This window comes from Mixophyes fleayi, chromosome 8 (assembly GCF_038048845.1).
Source record: "Mixophyes fleayi isolate aMixFle1 chromosome 8, aMixFle1.hap1, whole genome shotgun sequence".
Classification (NCBI taxonomy): domain Eukaryota; kingdom Metazoa; phylum Chordata; class Amphibia; order Anura; family Limnodynastidae; genus Mixophyes; species Mixophyes fleayi.
In genome coordinates this window covers 13797346-13820616 of record NC_134409.1, presented here as the reverse complement: position 1 = coordinate 13820616, position 23271 = coordinate 13797346, and the positions used below count along the sequence as shown (strand labels likewise).

The window sequence follows — 23271 nt, the reverse complement described above, 5'->3', positions numbered from 1 at the left end:
TAGTGCTAGTTGCTTGAAAATCTGGGGGACCATACGCAAAAAATTTTACCGATTTTCACGCAACCAGCAGTAGGCTGGCAGCACTAGGGTTAATAGTGCTCGGACAAAATGACCCCACGCATTTTATTTTTCCACATCTATCTATTTTTTAACTTTTGACAGCCGAGGGGACCTGCAGCTGTATAGACAGACAGTGTAACAGTGCTTACTAATCAGGCAGCTAGGATGCAGCGTGTTGTATCTAGTGATTCTGGAGAGTTTGCTTAATGGCAGCTTTATACAGTTGAGACTTGTCTATCCAGAGTGGCAAACAGTCGGGACTTTGATCTCTAGCGATTTTTGAAATAGCGATTTCTACATAAACACATTTCTGGCGATTTTACATGAAATCTCAGGTTCATACATCACCAAATTTCAACTCTCCCGAGAAAATCGCCGGATTTTCAAAATCGTAGCTTGATACATTTACCCCCTGGTAATTTTTGTTTAATATTCTTTACTGTTTTACCCTGTATGGTCCAATGTCTGTTTTCTGTACGGCGCTGCGGAAATTTCGTGGCGCCCTATAAATAATGGCTATTAATAATAATAATGGCCGAGAATGTCATTACTATATAACTGGCTGTCAGTAAATGGACGGAAGAATTTTGTTTTATTCCAGCCCGGACATGTCACTAAATGTCATTGTTATCTGTCATCTAACTGGTTCCCATTGTGGCCTAACGGGGTGATCTTCTGAAGATCCGCGCACGCTGTCACGTCCTCATTATTACTGAGCACATCTCGGGTGTTCACCTCTGTCAGGTCTTATTTTTACTTGTCACGGGAAGTATGTGCTACAAAGAGGGACGGGGTTTCATCCTAATTCTCGTCAATGCACATTAATATTCAGTGGATAGAATGAGTGCACTCACACAGACAAATGTCAGTAGAGTCTCAGTGAATGCAGATTGTGGTCACAGATTAACTCTCGCTGGTTCTAAAATGACTTCAAGTTATCAGCAGTTACTTGCATCTAAAATATAACTTGAATTATTGTGAAACTTCAATGTTCTTTTTACATATAGGGGTCTATTGTAAAAGCAGTCGGAGGACCATAGTGGTAGTTCTACCCAGGGCCGGTGCTAGGGTCTACGGCGCCCTAGGCAAAATCGGCGCCCTCCCCCCCGCAAAAATCGGCGCCCTCCTCCCTCCTCCCCCCGTCTTTTCTTACCTTGTCTCACCACTGCCGCCTCTCTGCTCCGTCTCCTCCCCTCCACTTACTGACACTAGTAAGTGGAGGGGAGGAGACGGAGCAGAGAGGCGGCGGTGGTGAGCAATAGCCTCTCCCCCCCCCCCCCCCTCCCCATGCATCTGAATGCTGTGCGGCGGCCATGACAGGTATGGTCAGCGGTCGCCGCACAGTTTTAAAATTAATTTCCAGTTCTGTGGCGCCCTCCAGAGCCCGGCGCCCTAGGCAGGTGCCTAACCTTGCCTAATGGGAGCGCCGGGCCTGGTTGTACACCTGCTGTCCTTGGTTAAAAAAAAAAAAGGTCCCCTGCGATGGCTACCTGCTAACGATAGTTTTCATTGGTCGGGGGCTTTGGTGTATAGGGTGAAGCCCTAAGTCCTATGAAAATGGGAGTTTTCACAGGATTTAGGTCTTATCTTCCTTAAATAAATATACCCCTTAATATATAAGAAAGCATGTGTGTAAAGTGAAATATTTCCTGCCTACAAGACTTCTCCCGTGCTGCTCCCCACTTATGTAATTCCCTACCACGCACAATCAGACTTTCCCACAGCCTTCAAATCTTTAGATGCTCTTTGAAAACCCATCTCTAAAGGTAAGCGTATCCTCGATAACACTATTCACACTAATGCACCCTCATAACTGTCCCAATCTCCACTCTGAGCCACACTCGCTCCTCTTGTTTCAGCTGTGCCCTCTTCCACTTAGAATGTAAGCTCTAATACCCTTTGTTTCCATGTCTGCATTTATTTTGTCTACCTTGTTAGTCCCTGTTTTATATATGTCATGTTTTCCCTAATGCATGGCGCTGCTGAGCACTGTGTCGCCTTACAAATCTACAACAATGATAATAACAAAACTTGCTTGTCCTAAATCAGTTCAGCTTGCTCTGTCACATCCATTAGAGAATACAATAGACGCTACAGAGTAGGGTGGTGCTTCTCTATCTTGCTGCTGGGTAAGGCCAGAGGTTGCGATATTAGATATATTGTTGCAAATCTCCAAAGCAACAGAAATGTTCTGTACAGGCTACAGATTTGTAGATTCATGCACAGTATTAGGGTCTATCGTGCCACAGCAAGTATAACTGACATGCTGTGCTTTGCATGATAAACTTTTGTCCTGTATAAGATTTCACCAAGACAGTGTCCTACAGTTATGGGACGCCTTTTCAGCTCTCTGTAACAGAATGAGAAGCAATTGCTCAATCCCTGCATCTCTTTCAAGTGTGGTGCAATGGAAAGTCAGGGTAAGACCATACCGTGCATTTTACCAACCTAATTCATAACACTTTCTTCTCTTAGTCACAAGTACAACATTATAACAGAAAAGAAACCAAAAACAGTGAGTATGTTAAAAACAAATCTGAAGGTAAGGCAAAGTAAGTTTTCTCCTAAAATTACAAGCATTTCATAAGTGTCAAAGGCTTTTATTGATAATTACATTAAGTTTATGCAGAGTGTCAATATTTGCAGTGTTGACCCTTCTTTTTGAAGACCTCTGCTATTCGCCCTGGCATGCTGTCAATCAACCTCTGGGCCACATACTGACTGATGGCCGCCCATTCTCACCTAATCAATGCTTGGAGTTTGTCAGAATTTGTGGGGTTTTATTTGTCCACCCACCTCTTGAGGATTGACCACAAGTTCTCAATGGAATTAAGGTCTGGGGAGTTTCCTGGCCATGAACCCAAAATTGTGATGTTTTGATCCCCGAGCCACTTAGTTATCACTTTTGCCTTATGGCAAGGTGCTCCATCATGCTGGGAAAGGCATTGTTCATCACCAAACTGTTCTTGGATGGATGGGAGAAGTTGCTCCTGGAGGATGTTTTGGTAGCATTCTTTATTCTTTGGCAAAATTGTGAGTGAGCCCACTCCCTTGGCTGAGAAGCAACCTCACACATGAATGGTCTCAGGATGCTTTACTGTTAGTATGGCACAGGACTGATGGTAGCGCTCACATTTCCTTCTCCGGACAAGCATTTTTTCAGATGCCCCAAAAAATCTGAAAGGGGATTCATCAGAGAAAATGTCTTTACCCCAGTCCTCAGCAGTCTTATCCCTGTACCTTTTGCAGAATATCAGTATGTCCCTTATGTTTTTCCTGGAGAGAAGTGGCTTCTTTGCTGGCCTTCTTGACACCAGGCCATCCTCCAAAAGTGTTTGCCTCACTGTGTGTGCAGATGCACTAACACCTGCCTGCAGCCATTCCTGAGCGAGCTCTGCCCTGGTGGTGCCCCGTTCCCGCAGCTGAATCTACTTTAGGAGACATCCTGGAGCTTGCTAGACGTTCTCGGGCGCACTGAAGCCTTCTTCACAACTATTGAACCTCTCTCCTTGAAGTTCTTGATGATCCGATAAATGGTTGATTTAGGTGCAATTTTACTAGCAGCAATATCCTTGCCTATGAAGCCCTTTTTGAGCAAAGCAATGATGACTGCACGTGTTTTCTTGCAGTTAACAGAGGAAGAACAATGATTTCAAGCACCACCCTCATTTTAAATCTTCCAGTCTCTAATTCTAACTCAGTCAGCATGACAGAGTGATCTCCAGCCTTGTCCTCGTCAACACTCTCACCTGTGTTAACGAGAGAATCACTGACCTGATATCAGCTGGTCCTTTTGTGGCAGGGCTGAAATGCAGTGTAAATGTTGTTTTGGGATAAAGTTCATTGTCATGGCAAAGAGGGACTTTGAAATTAATTGCAATTCATCTGATCACCCTTCATGACATTCTGGAGTATATGCAAATTACTATCATAAAAACTGAGGCAGCAGACTTTGTGAAAATAATATTTGTGTCATTCTCAAAACTTTTGGCTATGACTGTAAAGCGCTGTGGAATTAAAGGCGCTATATAAATCGCTGCTGCTGATTTTTCAAGGATCCGCCGTAATACCAGCCGCAGGCAACAGGTGGCAGCGCACCTAAAACACTGATGACTGCGCATTCTTTTTCACTTACTGCAATCACCACTTTGCTAAAGCTCAAGTCAATCAGGACCAAGAGGCCTCACTTGTATGCAGGCTTTCGAAGACTCAATTCTCTGCAATCAGCCAATCAGAAGTGGCAAACTAGTGTTGCTGACAGTCATCATTGCGTCTTGTTACACCAGCCCTCCGGCACTTGCAAGAGTTACGTCTCCTAACAGGTGTCTCTGCCTTCTTCACTCGCAATTAGCTATACAGACCCTTACGGTACTTGACCTAGTATTGTATAAAATTAATTGCTTAAAGCCAATTTAACAAGCATCACAACCTTGTAAACATCAGGTGTACATAAAATAATGTAAACTAATGGACCTATAAACATATGCTTTCTGACAAGTATTCGCTTGGCATCAATTTCGACGTTTCCTGCAGCGTTCATGAGCATTAACCCTTGGCAAAATATAACAGAATTCTATGGGAACACCTGTCAAAGCTTCAAATGCCTAGACTTCAACGAACATTCTATTTTAAACCTCTGTACGACTGGTAGTACAGATATAATTTATAAGAGCTTTACATCATTTAGCATATTATAAGTGTGTATTGTATAATAATAACAATACATATTTTTTTATTACAGATTTGGGGATATGAGCATTTGGTAAATTCCACCGTTGAGCACTTATATGACCCCTAATTTATTTTCTTTGCTATAGGACTAGGAAATTGAGAGGGTTTGCAGTTGGCAGCTCGATGTATAATTAATGGTGGGATACAAAGCGATAATAAACGCCCGTATAAGCATATGAAAGGAATAAAGGTTTAATGGCGGCACATTGAATACAGAAGCAGGAATCTGGAGTGAAAACTAAAGTGTAGAGAATGATCCATGGCTCTGTCTGAAATGATAAAACAGTTTCCTCCCCACACACCATCTGGCCCCAGTGCTTCAGCAAAGAGTCATCATATGCGAGTGAAGAACAATGCAATTTAGCTGCTGGAGGAACTTCGCTAAGGTATAAAAAAAAAAAATCTGTCAGGCACCAGACCTTGTTTTTTTGTCCCTGACAAATTAATGATGAAAATATTTTGAAACGTGTCATTTATTATCAGCGTGAGGCTGGTGCGTAAGAGGGGACGGATTGCAGCATCCTTTGGTGCATATTTAACAAACGGTGATGGTGCACTATCGTGGACTTACCGTAAAATCCATGGCCCTCTGTGTGTCCCGCATATTTAAGAAGGCTGCATCGCAGCAAATATCGTGGATATCTGCTGCTTTGCATTCCTTTTTCGTTTTTGGGAGCAGTCAGCATTGTATAATATGGTGACTGCTCCCAACCGCAAGTTACGAAAAAAAGTTTTGTACGGTAACTTGCTGAAGCTGGCGTACATTATCATAATTGAAAGATTTCAGTGCTGGCTGCTCCGAAGAGCAGAGCTGGACAGCGCATGTGTGGATGGATCACATGATCCCTCCCTGTCACTCACCGCTCGCTCTCTGCAACTATAGTTGCAGAGAGAGAGCGGAGATGTTTGTGCGCATCCCCGAGGGTTTCACTCGGCGCATACGCACAGGAGTCAGAAGAGGAGCCCCGTTCATCGCATGCTGCTTCGGGAACGAAGAGGCCGTGGTAAGTATGTTTTCCACTTCACAGGAACAGCAGTTTTTCGGAACTGCTGTTCCTGTGTTGCTTTTTTAATAAATATGAGAAATAGTTCAATCCTTATCAATGCGATAAGGATTAAAAACTATTTTTCATACTTTGCGAGTGTTGATAAATGTGCCCCTTTAAGCGTAACTCCCCCCTACAAAGTACCGCATACTGAGGGACAGTTACTGAAGTGCAAAATTATTCCCCGGCAAAACAAATGCCGGTGTATGACGACACGCACCTATTATTGCGAAAAAGCCCCTGTTTACGCAGGAAGAGGGTGGAACTGCGCTTCAAATGACATCGTCTGTCGTAGGAGGAGCTGGGCAGAGAGGGGCATTGCTAGCTATAATTGAATGCCTGTCGAATTGTGCCCACGATCCCAAGTAAGATTTATTTACATGATATTCAAGGGATGGAAAGCACATTTATTGGGGGTGCTCCTGAGCCATCCGTAACACCCCACAAAAACAACCGGGGGGGGATGGGATTTCTTGCACCTGTTCATTAGGTGCCAGTCATCAGGAGGCCACCAAGGCAGCTAGTTGCAACATTGTGGCACAGTGGTTAGCATTGCTGTCCCACAGCGCTGGGGTCATGAGTTCTATTCCGACCATGGTCCTATCTGTTTCAATCTTGTATGTTCTCCCTGTGTTTGCATGGATTTCTTCTAAGTGCTCCAGTTTCCTCCCACGTTCCAACATACTGGTAGGTTAATTGGCTGCTGACATAATTTTGGTGCTATATAAATAAACAATAATAAATAAATGATAATAAAAATAGGCGCACAAATACTCACGTAAGGAAATCAAAGAAGTAACACATGTAATAAAAAATCAGCTCTGATGTCCTTTCACTCTCAGAAATAATTTAACAATTGTATGTTGCTCAATCAAGGAGTATTTCACAGGGGCCGGGAGATAAAATTAATGAAGGGGGTGGTCTTAATATTGAAGCAGATGTCATGTTTTTAAAGTTTCCACCAAGCACAATTCCGCGTACCCCCAAAAGTAAATTACCCTTGCTAGCTTTATATGTGGTCAAACTTACAGGTGACGGTATTATATGTAAAGTTGAAATGTTGTGCATGAAAAATATGGTTGATGTTTGCATCTCTGACAAGACTTGTGTTTTATTATTGACAACCTACAAAGTACAATGGATGCTATGCATGATCCATGTAATTCAAAGACCTGTGCTTAATCTCAGCTGTCTTAATGTGAATACAGATGTATGTAGCTGTTTTGTGCCATCACCAGCGATAACACCATCATCAGCGATTACACCATCACCAGTGATTGCTCCTTGCTAGCTGCTACTGGGAATGAGGAGTCACTCCTAGTGGCTCCTACTTAGTTAGTACTGGGGTTGTTAACAAAAATAGGGTTTGTCCACTTTTAAAGGGTGTCAGGATCTACCTTCACCTTATCTGCAGCATTGCATCTGCGTGCTGCTTTGTATTGGCAGCTCCTGTCTCTGGGACTTTATTGGATTTGTTACATTGAATGTATTATCCAGCAGTACCTCTTATCCACCAGAGGTGCTGCTATTGTGCCTTGCTTCTTCTTACTACTAGGGCTTAACCTGCTGCACTAATTAATCACCTGTACCTGGTGACTCCCTATTTATATCTGCCTCTCCCAGTTACCTGTGCTGATCATTGTTGTTATGGTGCTGTTCCTTATTGTTGTGCTCTCCTGCTTTTTCTGTTCTCTGGGACTTCAACATGCTGCTGCTGACATCTCTGTACCGGATTCCTCTCCACTCAGTTGTTCTACCTGCATCAGCTGTATTTCTTATTGCTACCAGTTTTTAGCTTCAGTGATTTCCAGTTTTCTGCACTGAAGGGTGACAAAGGGGTTGTTCCCTTTTGGCCAACCACTCCTAACATTACTTGCTACATCCTTCATATAGCAAATGGAGCTCCTACTCCCCGATACTCACCCCTCATTATCTGAATAAACAATAATTAGCCAGCGATACCAGTCAACACTCAATCATTACCACTCATCTGCAAGATCATACTCTGTGAGTCATTTCCTTGAAAGGTACATGGTTTAGAACTTTTCTTTAATAGCCACACCCTTATGAGTAAAAGAGATCTCTGCAAGTATAACATTGATGCTTGTTTCTGTAAGAAATTATGTAGTTGCCTAAGGGATTATGCTTCTTTAAATATTATGCTTAATTAATTAAATATTATGCTTAATGAAATAAGTGGCTTTATGTGTAGAAATTAAAGAATAGGCTTAAATATTTAAGATGGTTAAATTTCAGCTCCAGATATATGAGGCTTGTGTAATTGCCAAGAAGAAAGGAATGTATGCTGATAAGAGAGCTCTGCATATCTGATTGTGTCTGGTATCTATGGCCAATTATAATACTCTCCAGGTAGGTAAGTGATTTCTAAATAAACATGACTCTGGTTATACTCACTTTATAAAAGTCTCCAAATCTTGATTTCTTTCCATAATGGCGTATTTAGATGTCTGAGAAAGAAGCAGTAATTCGAGATAATGGTTTATTATCATCATGAACACCATCAAGGAGTACCGGCTCCTAAGCATTGATAAGCTCTTGAGCAATAAAGGGATTAAATTGTCCACTACTAATCAATTGTAACTCTGCCTTTACTAAAAGCTCTACAGACAGAAGGATTGTATATAGTTTCAATCTGAAAGATATTTTGTTTTGTAAAACCATGAAATGCCTTTCTGCAGTCTCAATTTTGGGGCAGGATCGGAATTTGCCCTGACCTAAACTACAAATTTGGCAGGAAGATTTACCTTGGTTAAATAACAATTTCTCTATCTCTACAACTGTATGTTATACTAGTTATTCATTTAATAATAGATTTGTGTAAGAAAGGGTGGGTTTCTGTTGTAGTCATACCCATCAATTTATAAGTGTCAGGTGCCATTCCCACCATCCCTACTCACTTCCCTGCCGCAGGGACAGACGCCATCCTATCCTGGCAGTGGGCACCCATCACCTAACAACGGGATGTGACATCTGGGCGCTCTGAGTATGCGTCTTTCTGATCTTTTGTCGGCAGTCAGTTGGTATGATGTCACTGGCCACCGGAGTTGTAATTACCTTTGGCTATTCAAGTGAACCTCTAGCACTGCTTAATGGCCAGAGTACTGAATTACATATCTACGAGCTGGATCTGTTCTTTAGTATTCCTCTGGTTCTATTCAGTCTTGCATATCCTGGTTCTGACTTCTGCTTTTTCCTGATCACTCCTTTGCCATGTATTCTAGCTCTGTTTGGATCTCCTGGTGCTGACCTTGGATACCCTGACTACTCTATTGAATATCTCTAGACTCCCTTGGTTCGCTCAGGTACACTACTAGTGACTCCAGCTACCTCGCTAGAAGACCTACATGCGGGAGTTCCGCGTCTCCTTGTCCAGTTGCGTCAACTACCAGCAAGCAGTACGCCCATTTTTCCCAGTGGTTCGTGACAATAAGAAGATAACTCGCAAGCCTTTATTAATCCTTTTTCTGATAATGTACGTATGAAAAACATAATTTAAACTTCTTGATACTCTGCATCATTAAAGTATGACAACGTATAAAATAGAAATTGCCTTATCTACTTGTCACATGACAAGCTCATTAATAATCACAAGATCTATTTCCATATTCATATGCTCTCCTAAATTCCTGTTAGCATGAGGTACCACATAGACCATACTCTATTGAAGGACAGTAGAGATGAATGTAAATTTAGCATGAATCGACCTTACAGAACAGGCCATTTCAAAGAGGTTCTGGTAATTCAATCTTCGAATACCACTGTAGTTTAAGCGTTCAGTGGAATTTCATATTCACAAGTCACATGGGGGTATATTTAACAAATTGTGATGGTGCACTATTGGCACTTAACATAGAATCCATGCCCGGATGTGTCCCCCGCATATTTATTAAAGGTGCATCGCAGCAGATATCGTGGATATCTGCTGCTTTGCATTCTGCTTCGTTTTGGGGAGCAGTCAACATTCAATAGTATGGTGACTGCTCCCTCTTGCAATCTAACCAGTTCCGAAAAATAGTTTTTTTCGGGAACTTGTCTTGATAATGTACGCCAGCTGAATGAATAATCTCAGTGCTGTCAGCTCTGCTCCGAAGAGCAGAGCTGGACAGCGCATGTGTGGGGGGATCACATGATCCCTCCCTGTCAATCACCGCTCGCTCTCTGCAACTATAGTTGCAACTATAGTTGCAGAGATCGAGCGAGATATTTGTGCGCATGTGCAGTTGTTCGAACTGCACATGCGCAATTGCTGAAAGAAGAAGACTGAAGAGTACGAGGAGGAGATCTGTGGACATCGTGTTCTGAAGAGACGGGGTAAGTATGATTTTTTTTTATCACAGAAACAGTAGTTTTTCGGAACTGCTGTTTCTGTGCAGGGCTGTACATAAATGTGAGAAATAGTTCAATCCTTATCATTGCGATAAGGATTGAAAACTATTTTTCACTTTATGTTAATATTGATAAATGTGCCCCATAGTGGCTTGGATAGGATAGAGGCGGCCATACTTAACGCCAAGATCCGCTGTAAAAACATGGAAAAATTTCACGGACAAAGGCAACACGAGATGGACAGTTTTCAAAACACTTTTCGGCCCAACATGACTATCGATCATGATCGAGGGTCAATAAGATGTCAAACAAGAGTGGTGGCAAATGAAATTGGATGATGACCAATATCTGACCTTGTGCAGGGTCATTGTCCGACCACACTAACCGTATCTCATAGCATCTTGCACTGTCTATACAAACTGCACATACATCCAACTTCTCATTGTTCGAGGTGATCGTCTAGCTCTGCCCGTGTACTGGAACTACAACATTTTTACTTGCAATTTCAGACGAGGTATCACTTATGTTTTCCAAGCTCAAAACAGAATGGAACAGCTACAAGTTGACATCCGTTTTCATACCCAAGCCAATGATGACTATTAGGTTAAAGTCTGATTAAACCAGATGACTCAAAAAACATAGTTATTGTTGCCAACTCTATTTCCAGCATTCCCCCCCTTCAGCAAAATATCACATGCTTTATCTCTCTCTATTGAGGAAGTCATTCTCGTCATTAATAATGCAGAGTGTCTCTTTACAGGGACACGGGGTGAAGCCTCATAACACGCACTCTGATGGCTGTCGGCATCTGACATTTATTTACAGCTCACGTACTTCAAGATCCCCAGGGAAATGTTAGAACTTTCACGTAGAATCCAAAATATTGTCTGTTGCTTTGCATGGTGCCTCTTAATAGACAGCCATGAAACAGGATTGATATGCAGCTGACGTTTGGTGGCTAATGAAAGGAAATGCAGAATGGTAATCTCTGAGTAACCACAGCCTTGGAATATACTGTAGACCTGTCATGAGACACCGGGGCCCTGCTCCTGCTGTTTCCCCTATCAAACAACACAAGGACGCAACTCGAATTTGTCAGCTTGGCTGTCAACTCCTATCAGAAGAGAGTCTGACACACGGCAATGTGTACCACTGATAATCTAGATGCTACATCCTTATAATGAGCAGGAGCCTCACATAGGAAATGATGACCTTCTCCTTACAATGAGATTTCCAGGCTGCCAGATAGATTAAAGACATCATTTACTAGTTCTATGACATGATCATTGACATTTTGCTTTAACCTGTATCGTATATATATAATAGAATTGAATTGTTTCTAAGTGAAAACAATGGAAGTGATCTTAAAAAAGAACAATAAAAATTACTTATTGCGAGGGGGCTTAGTCAACATGTGGCTGTCCAACGGCTGGGGAACTACAAGTCACAGTATAACATGTCAGCCACAAACAGACAGGTGTAGGGATTCACTGTACTAAGGATCCAATTCACAAAAGCAAGATTATTTGCTTTTCCGGAATGGTATATTTTAATGATCAAGAAAGGGTGAACATTGCATAAATTTTAAACCAGGGAGCCGCAACTATTATTAGCTATACAAATACACTAGAAAGTTATACCACCACAGAGGTGCGGGACATGTGCACAATTCCAGTATTAAAATAATGCACAATCATAAATATTCGCTGTTGTGACAATCCTGCATTTAGTTACACTCCCTAATTTTCAGTTTTCGCCCTCCCCCCCCATAATCCCTTTGCCTCCTCCTAAAGCTCTCCTGACATTTTTACTGAGGTGGGATCATCCTCTCATAATACAATTGTTTGAGAGGCGTGGCCTAGTGGCGAAGATTGTGTGTGACATCATTGCTATTGGGTCATGACATCATTGGGGGTGTGGCCTGTTCCAAGAAGGACTAAACGCATGGCAGAGAATAGGCCTAGAGGTGTGAGACACAAGCCTCTGAGTTAGCTCACTAACTGGACACAGGGAAAACATAAAACAATGTCTAACATATACATTTCCCAGTATTTGGCACCATTCCGCAAAGAAAATTATTGAGATTACAGTAACTTTAAACATATTTATACCCAATTAACAATTTATTTTGCAAAAATACCAGAAGGTATCTTAATGGCAAAAAAAAAACCATCAAAACAATTCTTTCACTGTACATCGTCACTATAAAACCTGTTTATCAAAAAAATAAGAGGAATTGATAACTAATAGCATCTTGCACCATATGCCTTCTTGTATTCTGATTGTCTGCCTGGTTGAGGACACCTCATAATTCCCCTTGAAGTGTTCCATCTCTCACACAAGTAGGCTGAGAGCGAGGTGGTTTCACGCTGAACCGGCGGCTGACAGTAATAGTCTGACTACTGAGTGACTCTGTGGAAGGAAGTAATTAGGGTGATTGAACGACGTGCGCAGGAAACAGTTGCAGGAAGAATAATAGCAAAAATCAGACACAACTGAGAAAATTGTCATACTCCTCCAGATATTTTTATAAGGTTTTTTTTTTTTTTTTACGGATCTTGTTTTTGAGATGACTTTGTTCTAAAGTTCAAGTTGCAGAAACTGTTTTAAACCGACTGACAGTATTATTTTGCACAACGCTACAGACCAAACAGAGGAGGCCAATTAAGTCATATGCTCTTAATGTTCAGCTGTCGCCGCTATTTCGGCGGCCTGGAATAATACTTGCAAATACGCAGCCTAGAGAGGTCACTCTATTCCAAAGTGAACGCTGATATGTTTATCATCTACACTAGAGGATATGTTAATTCTCATAAGACGTCTGCCCCTCTTGAAAACTAAGGCAATAAAATCAGAACTCTACAAAATAAGGATCTCAGAAGAAACAATTTATATACGGTGGTGGCAGAAAATTTGTGAAATCTTTAGAATTGTTTGAATTTCTGAAATCATCATCTAAGTCATAAAAATTGATAGACAGAACCCAATAAATCAAATAACACAAAATTCTACACTTTACATTCATTTATCGGTCAAAATGATACAAGATTAAATTTATTTGTTAGAAAAAGTAATGTGAACCTCTAGGATTATCAGTTCGCTTAAGGGGATAATTAGAGTCAGGAGCGTCAATCAAACAACATATATCTCAGTCTTCACTACCATGATACGCCATGCCTCAAAGGAGATTTCGGAGGACCTCAGAAAATGTTTTTGATGTTCATCAGGCTGGAAAAGGTTATAAAAAGACTTTGAGCTTCAAAAATCCACTGTCAGGTAGATAGTGTACAAGTGGTGAAAATTCATCAGCACTGTAACTCTCCCCAACAAAAATCACTTGTCATCCGACAAAAATCACTCCAAGAACGCAGCATATGATATTCCAAGAGATCACAAAGAACCCCAGGGTAACGTCTGGATCTGCAGGTCTCTCTTGCACTGGCTGATGACAGTGCTCATGAGTCCACCATTAGGGATTATAACCCCCCCAAGCAGAACATTGCTGCCCAAGTTTACTAAAAACCATCTGGATGGAAGAAGTAGATAGAAGACAGAATACTACTGGAAAAAATATTCCATGGGCGAATGAGTCTAAAATAAAAACTCTTTGGCTTACATGAGAAATGTTATGTTTGAAGAAAACCAAACACTGTATTTCAACAGAAGAACCTCATCCCAACCGTAAAACACATGCATATTATTATTATTATTATTTTTTATTTATAGGGCGCCACAAAGTATCCGTAGCGCCGTACAAGGACAAACAATGGCACAGTACAAGGTGAAACAGCACAGTACAAGTAACAGTAAGCACTATAACTCTGGGGGCTCAGGCACAGCATGAAAGAGAGGGAGGGAGGGGAAAAGTGAGTACAGGCAGGTAACTATGGCCCAAGAGGGTGGGCACGGATGACAGGTTGAGAGTCACTGAGGGGAGCGGAGAGAAGCGAGAGGAGACAGAGGGCAGAGGGACTGAGAGGGGGTGAGCTGAGTAGCTGGAGAGCGCAGTTAAAAGTGATGGAAACAGAAGGTTGGAGAGCCCTGCTCAAAGGAGCGTACAATCTAAAGGGAGGGGAAGACAGACAGACACATGGATGAGACGGAGAGACGGGAGAAACGGAGACAGAGTCGAGGAATGTATAGATACATTCATATTTGTACTTTGTAATGATATTACAACATTGGTAGTGTTGGGCGTATAAATGTGCTTTCCGCTGGTAAGGAAATGTACTGCCAACAACACCCCAATGTAAGAACCATCCCCCGATCTCCACCATCTCAGAATGGTGTGTAAAATTCTGGTTAGTTTAAGGCTATACAAGCTCTGTTACCCATCACATCAAGGAATCAAGAAATACCCCCTGAATGTGCAAGGTGCATCCCCTGGAAACTCAGTTAAATATCTTGTTCTCAACAGGAAATTAACATTTTTGCACGTGGGCCCCATACCAGGTACATAATTGCCCCTAACCCAAATCCAACAAAGACAAGCCCAATCAGCTCAGCTCCATCTAACTTACTGGTCTACTCTCCCGGGAGACTCTCGAATTTCGGGGAAGAATAGACTGTCCTTCCGTATCCCGCTTCTCTTTCTTGTGAAATGGGCAGGGGAGGGAGGAGTCAGCAGGCCACGCCCCCAATGCGGGAGGCAGGCATGAATTAAAACAAATCAATTTTTAATAGACTGGAAAGTTTGGGGGATGAATTAAAATGTATTTATGGTGATTTGGGGCAATTTTAATTCCTGAGCAAAATTGCCCATTGATCGATTTTCCCCATACACAGCAATGTGGTGTCTTGGTCCAAACTCTGAGCAGCTATATCTCTGTCCAGTGTTTTCCACACACATATCCGACACTCAGGTCAAATGGCCAGACCCAGTGTGATTAATGCAGCTCAGTAACTGCACACTATCGGATCGTACTCATCATCCGACAGGATGTTCAGCCAGTTCCAAGTTTCATCTTGCTCCTCATCAGATGTACTGGGATTAACGGTCATTTATGGCCCAACAATGCTTCCTTTGTGACAATTCTTCTCTAAGATTGGACTTTGTATTGCAGAACCCCCCCCCCCCCCACAATATATGTTTATCCTTAAAAGACTCCTGAGCTAAAGACGTGAACGATTGTCTACGATTGTCTATAAATGTGCACCCGCCCTTCCAAGACCCAAGAAATTCCCAAGTCCCAGGAAATTATAATAACGTGGGTTAATGAGGCTTGGCTTGCCTTGCTATTCATTACAGATACTGTATATGAATGTATGCAGAATACATTACAAGGAGATTGCTAAGCAGTGGTAATGCAATTTGTCTGTCTGAGTCAGACTCCCAGGATAGAGAGGAATATCTACCCACACTGTCCTGCACTCATTCCGAGTCACCTAAACTAATTAGCATTCCCTTGAGCTACTAATTACAGTCGACCTTGATAAACGAGTCACCTGGATGTCTCTACCCTGGGTAATTATGCTTTGGGTGATTATACTCTGCCTTTCTATTCAATACCTATCTAAAACGTTGATAAATGCAACATAATATAGGAATGTCATTCACTCAACTGTTCTTGAACCACGGTTTTAGCAAATAAGGACATGTCTGTGAAAGAAGACTCACCACAGGGGATGGAAAAACACATTTTATCCAGACATATCTCTGCTACCTAGTTTATTAATTCCTTCTTGTGAAATAAGAGCCTTCAGTGACAGGGCACATAATTCTGTGAAATTAAAAATGTTATCGGAGACCTGATTATCTCCAGACACAAGTAACAAAGAAACAAACAGAAATAAAATATATATATATATATATATATATATATATATATATATATATATATATATATATATATATATATAAAAAAAAATGTTCTCATCTCCAAAGCTCCGAGACTTTTATGGAAATGATTTCTCTTGAAAGAACTTTCTTTCTGGTCCCCACGGTGGTCTAGCGATGGTTCGGGGGGTAAACATAAAAAAAAAAGATTTTCAGCCTATGGTCATCAATCTATCGCACAGGATACAAAAGAGAAAGCGGCTGATACACAACAAAGACTCGTAAACGCTGCTAGAGAGCAATTTCCTCCCAAAGGTTTCATTTTGTAGACAATAAACTTGATCTACACATCTAATAACATTTAATACATTTCAGTACACAGTCTTAATTTGTATCCGAAATCACCAGGTTTTCCGGGAGACAGATATGTGAGGCCAGTTGGTTCGTTATCGCCCCGCTGATTATGTATAAATCACGAGGCGAGCTATGTATCAAGACGATTAGTGAAATGATATCTGCGCATCGTGCACTGAAAGAGACAGATTTATGCCGTAGAAATAATTGTTTGATTCAATTATTTATGCTGTTTGTTTGTGACTTGTGGGTAGCTGGCATTCTGCATTCCCTGGATTATTTCTAACCATGTGAATATGAATCCACTCTACCTTGTATGTTTTAAAAGCCGGGGGAAATGTTTAGTTAAAGGAAAAAATATGTGCAGTCAATGTTGTGTTATCCTTCGGGGTGCTGTTTCTAACACATATTTGCCCACTTTGCCGAAATATCTGGGAGACTCCCAAATTCCGAGTAGTTCTTCCTGGGAGAGCAGTCCACACTCCCGCATCCTATCCACTTGTGAAGTGGGTGGGAGAGGAGACCTCAATGATGTAATAATGCTACAAATCTAGTTCTTCCCATTCTCCTCAACAATGCGATTGTGGCATTGCCGATAGACCTGCCCACTAGGATCTCCTGGAGGGTTGATTCAACAAGTTGACAAGTATGTTCTAACAGTTATGGGTGGTGGTTTGGAAAGAGTAGAGGGTGTCCACTGTCATTGAAGGTAGCACATGTTGGCATGCCTCATAATATTCCCAATGATGAATTTAGGACAATGTAGGCCATGCCCCGATCTGCCTGTATGAGGTCTATATCGCACAATGCCATGCTCCGCTTCTGATAGGACCCATCTCTTTTGCCATAGGAAAACCTGGACTGTTGGGAGGTATAAAATTGGATGTGAGTTTCACAGTTAGCAAGACTGGAAAACGTCCACCCATCTCACCCTGACTCATCACCTGGAACAAGTGTTTAAGGGGTCTGTTCATCAAGCATTTCTAAACCTTATATCACGTGAAAACGGCTGTCTCTGTCATCTGAGGATGGTGCAAGCAGCTGATATGCATGGCTACAGTATTGCCACCCAGACTCCTGCAACACCAGAGATATTGGAGATATCTGCGGCAGTCACTAGACTTTCGAACCCAACTGCCGTCTCCATAGTTCTCTACGGGGACGGTGAAACTGGCTTATTTAACAAGCTGTGAAAAGCTTAGCTATTCGGAGATTGTCCTTGGTTGCTAACGCCATCTACAGACGATGTTTGGAGCAGAGAAGGGAACAGGAGGACATGATAGAAACTGTCATATATATATCAAGGGTTATAACAAGGTGCAGGAGGGAAACATTCTACAAAGGAAGAGAAGTAATAGAACACGAGGACATGTACTGACACTGGGGGGGAAGAGAAGTATTAGAACATGAGGACATGTACTGACACTGGGTGGAAGAGAAGTATTAGAACACGAGGACATGTACTGACACTGGGGGGAAGAGAAGTATTAGAACACGAGGACATGTACTGACACTGGGGGGAAGAGAAGTATTAGAACACGAGGACATGTACTGACACTGGGTGGAAGAGAAGTATTAGAACACGAGGACATGTACTGACACTGGGTGGAAGAGAAGTATTAGAACACGAGGACATGTACTGACACTGGGGGGAAGAGAAGTATTAGAACACGAGGACATGTACTGACACTGGGGGGAAGAGAAGTATTAGAACACGAGGACATGTACTGACACTGGGTGGAAGAGAAGTATTAGAACACGAGGACATGCACTGACACTGGGGGAAAGAGAAGTATTAGAACACGAGGACATGCACTGACACTGGGGGGAAGAGAAGTATTAGAACACGAGGACATGTACTGACACTGGGTGGAAGAGAAGTATTAGAACACGAGGACATGTACTGACACTGGGTGGAAGAGAAGTATTAGAACACGAGGACATGTACTGACACTGGGGGGAAGAGAAGTATTAGAACACGAGGACATGCACTGACACTGGGGGGAAGAGAAGTATTAGAACACGAAGACATGTACTGACACTGGGTGGAAGAGAAGTATTAGAACACGAGGACATGTACTGACACTGGGGGGAAGAGAAGTATTAGAACACGAGGACATGTACTGACACTGGGGGGAAGAGAAGTATTAGAACACGAGGACATGCACTGACACTGGGGGGAAGAGAAGTATTAGAACACGAAGACATGTACTGACACTGGGTGGAAGAGAAGTATTAGAACACGAGGACATGTACTGACACTGGGGGGAAGAGAAGTATTAGAACACGAGGACATGTACTGACACTGGGGGGAAGAGAAGTATTAGAACACGAGGACATGTACTGACACTAGGGGGAAGAGAAGTATTAGAACACGAGGACATGTACTGACACTGGGGGGAAGAGAAGTATTAGAACACGAGGACATGGACTGACACTGGGGGGAAGTAGGTTCAGAGGAAATGTGAGGAAAACGACTTCACAGAAAGGGTAGTGGATAAGTGGAATAGCCTCCCCTCAGAGGTGGTAGAGGATAATACAGTAGAACAATTTAAACATACTTGGGATAGACATAACGATATCCTTACAAAGAATAAAGGATCAAATAGAGTTTGAGGTTACCATAGGTTAAAAAATGGTCAGACTGGATGGGCCAAGCGGTTCTTATCTGCCGTCAAATTCTATGTTTCTATGATGTTAGTAGCTATTACCTATTGCTAAAGATACGTTGAAAATTAGCTTTTCAATCTGCCAAAGCACAGGCTTTTGGCCAATTCTTTCATTGCTGCATTAAGCTAGCGGGGAAAGACATCGCTGGGCAAACAGTACTTCCCCAAACCTGTTTTCGGCAAATAAATAATGTTAAATAGTTTTGAAAAGTTGGACTGAAGAACTGCAAAAGACATAGTTAAATAATGCCGAAAAATGCAGATTACTGATAAATAAGACCCGTAGAGTGATATTTCGGCACCATGTAAACAACTGTTAATAAATAAACTGATAAACAATCTGAACCACTGTGTAATGTCCCTGTACTACTCTGGCTGACATCTCCATGAGGCATCTCAGCTGCCATAACTCTCTTTATCTTCTCACTGGACGCCGACACAGAGTCATCTCTTTTACCATCATTTAGCCGGAGAGCGAGATCCATTTCATTCTCTGACAAACTATTTTTTTTTCCCCTCACAGCAATCTAATACTCTTTAAATGAGAGTTGAAGCTTCAATTTAAACCAAACAAATTGCATTTCAATAACTCCCTGACTTTTATCAGCGAGGGCTGAGTTATAGTTTATGAGGGAACGGAGACTAATTATCATATATAAAAAAAAAAAAATGTTTTCCAGGCCGCAGAAGCTTAGGACGAGACGGCACGTCTACCAAAAATGATATCGCCCATTTTACACCTTATTTCAAAGTTCTGTTCATTGTTTCATAATGTACGACGTGTTCAATGGCTTTTCGTAATTGGGCCCGAAGGCCTAACTAGGAAAGGCACTTCGACAGATATCAGAGACATAAATAATGCATACTGGTTTCTTTCAGGGGCTCCTGTGGGGCCCGTGTGTAATGAGGGAACAATGTTCGGATGATACTGACGTTATTACAATGCGGCTGGGCTACAAAGCTGGTTCTTTGAATAGCGCTAATCTAAGGACGCTGCAAAAAATGTACATACATCTTAAAGAAACTGTTAGAAGATGTCAGAACGAATAAAGTTATTGATATCACAGAAAACAAGAGAAGTGAAGTACTGCATCTGAATATTATTATAATGCTTTATTTATACAATATTACGCAGTATAGCACAAGGAGGGGATCACAATAAATTATGGCCCTGCCCAAATGAGCTTGCAATCTAAGTGTGTGCAGTTGCTGTAAGGCAGGAGCGGTACATATTATATATGAACAGCAGTAATATAACAGCTGCAGGCTACAGTAGGGAATTACCATCTTGGTGGCAGCAATAATTCATAGTGAAATCATATGTATCATATAATCTCATGAATATTGATTGGTTCAAAGTGAACTGAAAGGCTTCATCCTCATGAATACAGGTCCAGTCCACAAACTCTTACCCCCCCCCCCCCAATACTTCTGATTTTAGCAGGCTGTCCTCAATTCAACCAGACCGATGGGGCGTGGCCTATCAAAGAGAGGGTGTGTCGTGATCATAAAGGGGAGTGGCACTGAATGGATCAGGGCGGAGTCTAGGCAGATTGGGGCATGGCTCAATTTTCTTTTCTTTTATTCAACACAAAGATTTATTAACCTTAACAACAGAATGAACATAAAATGCAATAAAACAGTAAACTATCACATTGCGGGAAGTTCAACATGCAAGGTATAAAAACTGGGTAGCGGGAAGAAGAGGAAAAAGAGGGCAGAAAGGCCTTATGGCATATTTGCCTACTCTCCCGGAATTCCCAGAAGGTTCCCGAATTTCGAGGGGTCCTCCCGGACTTCCGGAAGAGTAGGCAAGCCTCCAGGATTCGCCAAAATTCACAGCATTGAATAGCGGTAGCGGGGCCTAATCATGTCATTAAGACCCGTCCCGCTATTCAATGCCGTGAATTTCGGCAGTTTATAGTGGGGGCGGGGCTATGGTGACGCAACAGTTTTGAAAGTTGTCATATATGCCTTAGTGAAAACAAGCAGAAGAGACTTGTGGAGGGAGACTGTAAAGTAAAAGATCCCAGAGAGTTTTTAGTGCGTAATAATTTCCTGAGCTGTCACAGTTATCGGTGCATCAGATGACTGTGCAGTGCATTCATTAACATAGGTGCAAGAGTGCAAAGGTCAAGCTATCTGTAGCAAACAATCAACAATTAGCCTAAATTAGAATAATACAAGTCAGTCATAGAAGACAATATTTCAGTGGTCGCCATAGGTCTCTGCACATTTGTAATTATATGTACGAATAAGTCTCTTATTTGATTCTAGATCACCATAAACCACACTTTGTAGGATGTTATACTAGCTTTATAGGAAACTGCTAGGGCCTGATTATCCAATAGGCTGACTATGCATCAGCCTAGGGTGTTAGGTGTTTGGGGAGTGAGGGGCTTGCAAAAAAATTATTTTTTTGGGAGGGGGGTGCAAAATAGTGACAGAGAGAGGTATAAACTGAAATTAATTTTAAAATGTAAGAGAATAGTTGTTCTCCGAAGTAAAATGAAAACATGAAAGAAAAATGTAGTAAGGTTTTAATCCTGACGTACTCCCGTGGTAAAGGCTGAAGTCAATGAGTCATCTTTAGGCTTGAGCTTGAGAATAATTGAGTAGGAAAGACATGGATGGCAGCTGGCGCAGGCGTGACAGCCCCCCCTCTACATCTTCCTCCTCAGTAGCGCTCGTTCGTGCCTATATAGTCCAGATTTTAATGAAATGAGTGGCAAAGATTGCTATGACCCTTTAAAAAAGCCAAGGATACGTTCGTTTTTACCTAACGTATATAAGCCTGGCATAGAAAGTGAGGGTCTTTACAATTATATTAGCCTAGGGCAGCCTAAATCCTTAATCAGGCCATGGTATAGTCACCCCAAAGTAAAGCATGCATCTCACCGATCTCTCCCGGTCTCCTGCTTGAAGACCCTGTCGCAGTAGTTCATGCGCATCTCGGTGGTTACGTAAACTTTAGCGTTGCTGTAATTTTCCACCGTTTTTCTCAACATGTTGTACACTATCCCCTTTCCGTCTTGTCGCATGTTCCTGAAAGGACCCCATATGACATAGATGGTGCCATTGGTTTCCTTGAAGAAGTAATCTGGGTCCTTGAGCAGGAGAGGGACGCTGGTATGGGACACCACCCGGATCGTTGTCCTCTTACCCACGTCTTCTGTGTAGCCTCTAGTTGGGGCGTTGTTCATCCTCCATATGCAGGAAGAGCGGTCAATTTCATGTCCTACCTTCTGACCAATCATCTGTCCCGAATTCGATACTATTGCGCATTGGCTGCAGTCAAGTTGTAGAGGCTAGAGAGAAACGGGAGAGTTAGCATTACACGGTGACAGGTATCAGTTTATAACAGGTTTTGGCAAATTGTGGCTCCGAAGCTGTTGCAGAATCGGGTGTGTCGTTCTGTAACAGCTGAGAAACCACAGGATGCCTGTTTTTGGTAAAAATTACATGAAATCATATTATGTAAAGTGTTCCTGTCCTGGCTAAATATTATTTTCCAATACCGGCAATGTTTTTCCCTATTCCTGTCTATTATTGTATATTAGAATGTTTTAATCTGCTATAACATACCGCCCAACAAATCAGGACAGACAACAAAGGGGTGTGGTTATGTTATGCCGGGGGCGTCACCATGTTTGTGATGGGTGTGTGCTCATACCCCCATGGAGCGTGTGTATCACTTTTGAAGCATACATGACGCATTTGTTAAATTACTGCAACCCCCCTGCATAAAATCTGTATTTTAATGTAATTGTTTTTTCTTTTTAAAATATTTATCTGCATTGGCTCCATGCACCCTAGGAAGGGGTGAACTGACAGATGATTACACCCCCTAAACTTGATGGGACCTTCTCTGTTCTCCATAGCTCGTAGAGCAGTTACCTTGGAGTCTGGGCTCTTTTGTGGCCCCCTACTTCTTCCTGACTTGAAGCAGCTGCTTCACGCATTGTCCACTATCCGCTTCCGCTTTCTGGTCAACGCATTTTGGGGTTGGGAGATCCCGAAGTAACTGAAGAAAGGCCTTTGGTCTCCCTGGGATGCCTCCAACCCCAGCAAAATCCATAACCAGCAGTGATCACCAGAACATGGGCCCGGCTGACTGCTACACGCTGTATAGACACTTCCAGCAGGGGGAGCAGTGACAGATTTGAGAGTGTCTGGGGTAGAATCTGGTAGGGGTCTTTTCAAGAACATTAGGTCTCCTAATCATAAAATCACAGTGGCATGGTGGTTAGTATTGCTGCCCTACAGCACTGGGGTCATGAGTTTGATT

The 23271-nt window shown here is 42.2% G+C and overlaps 1 protein-coding gene across 2 annotated transcripts in view; it reads right to left on the bottom strand.

Moving 5' to 3' along the window:
- The window catches only part of ST6GALNAC3 (ST6 N-acetylgalactosaminide alpha-2,6-sialyltransferase 3), a 215078-nt gene that overhangs the window by 69725 nt on the left and 122082 nt on the right, over positions 1-23271 (bottom strand). For both annotated transcript variants that reach the window (XM_075181933.1, XM_075181934.1), the window contains one exon: positions 21882-22291. In XM_075181933.1, coding sequence (XP_075038034.1) covers positions 21882-22291 — 410 coding nt within the window. The remainder of the gene's footprint in view (positions 1-21881; positions 22292-23271) is intronic.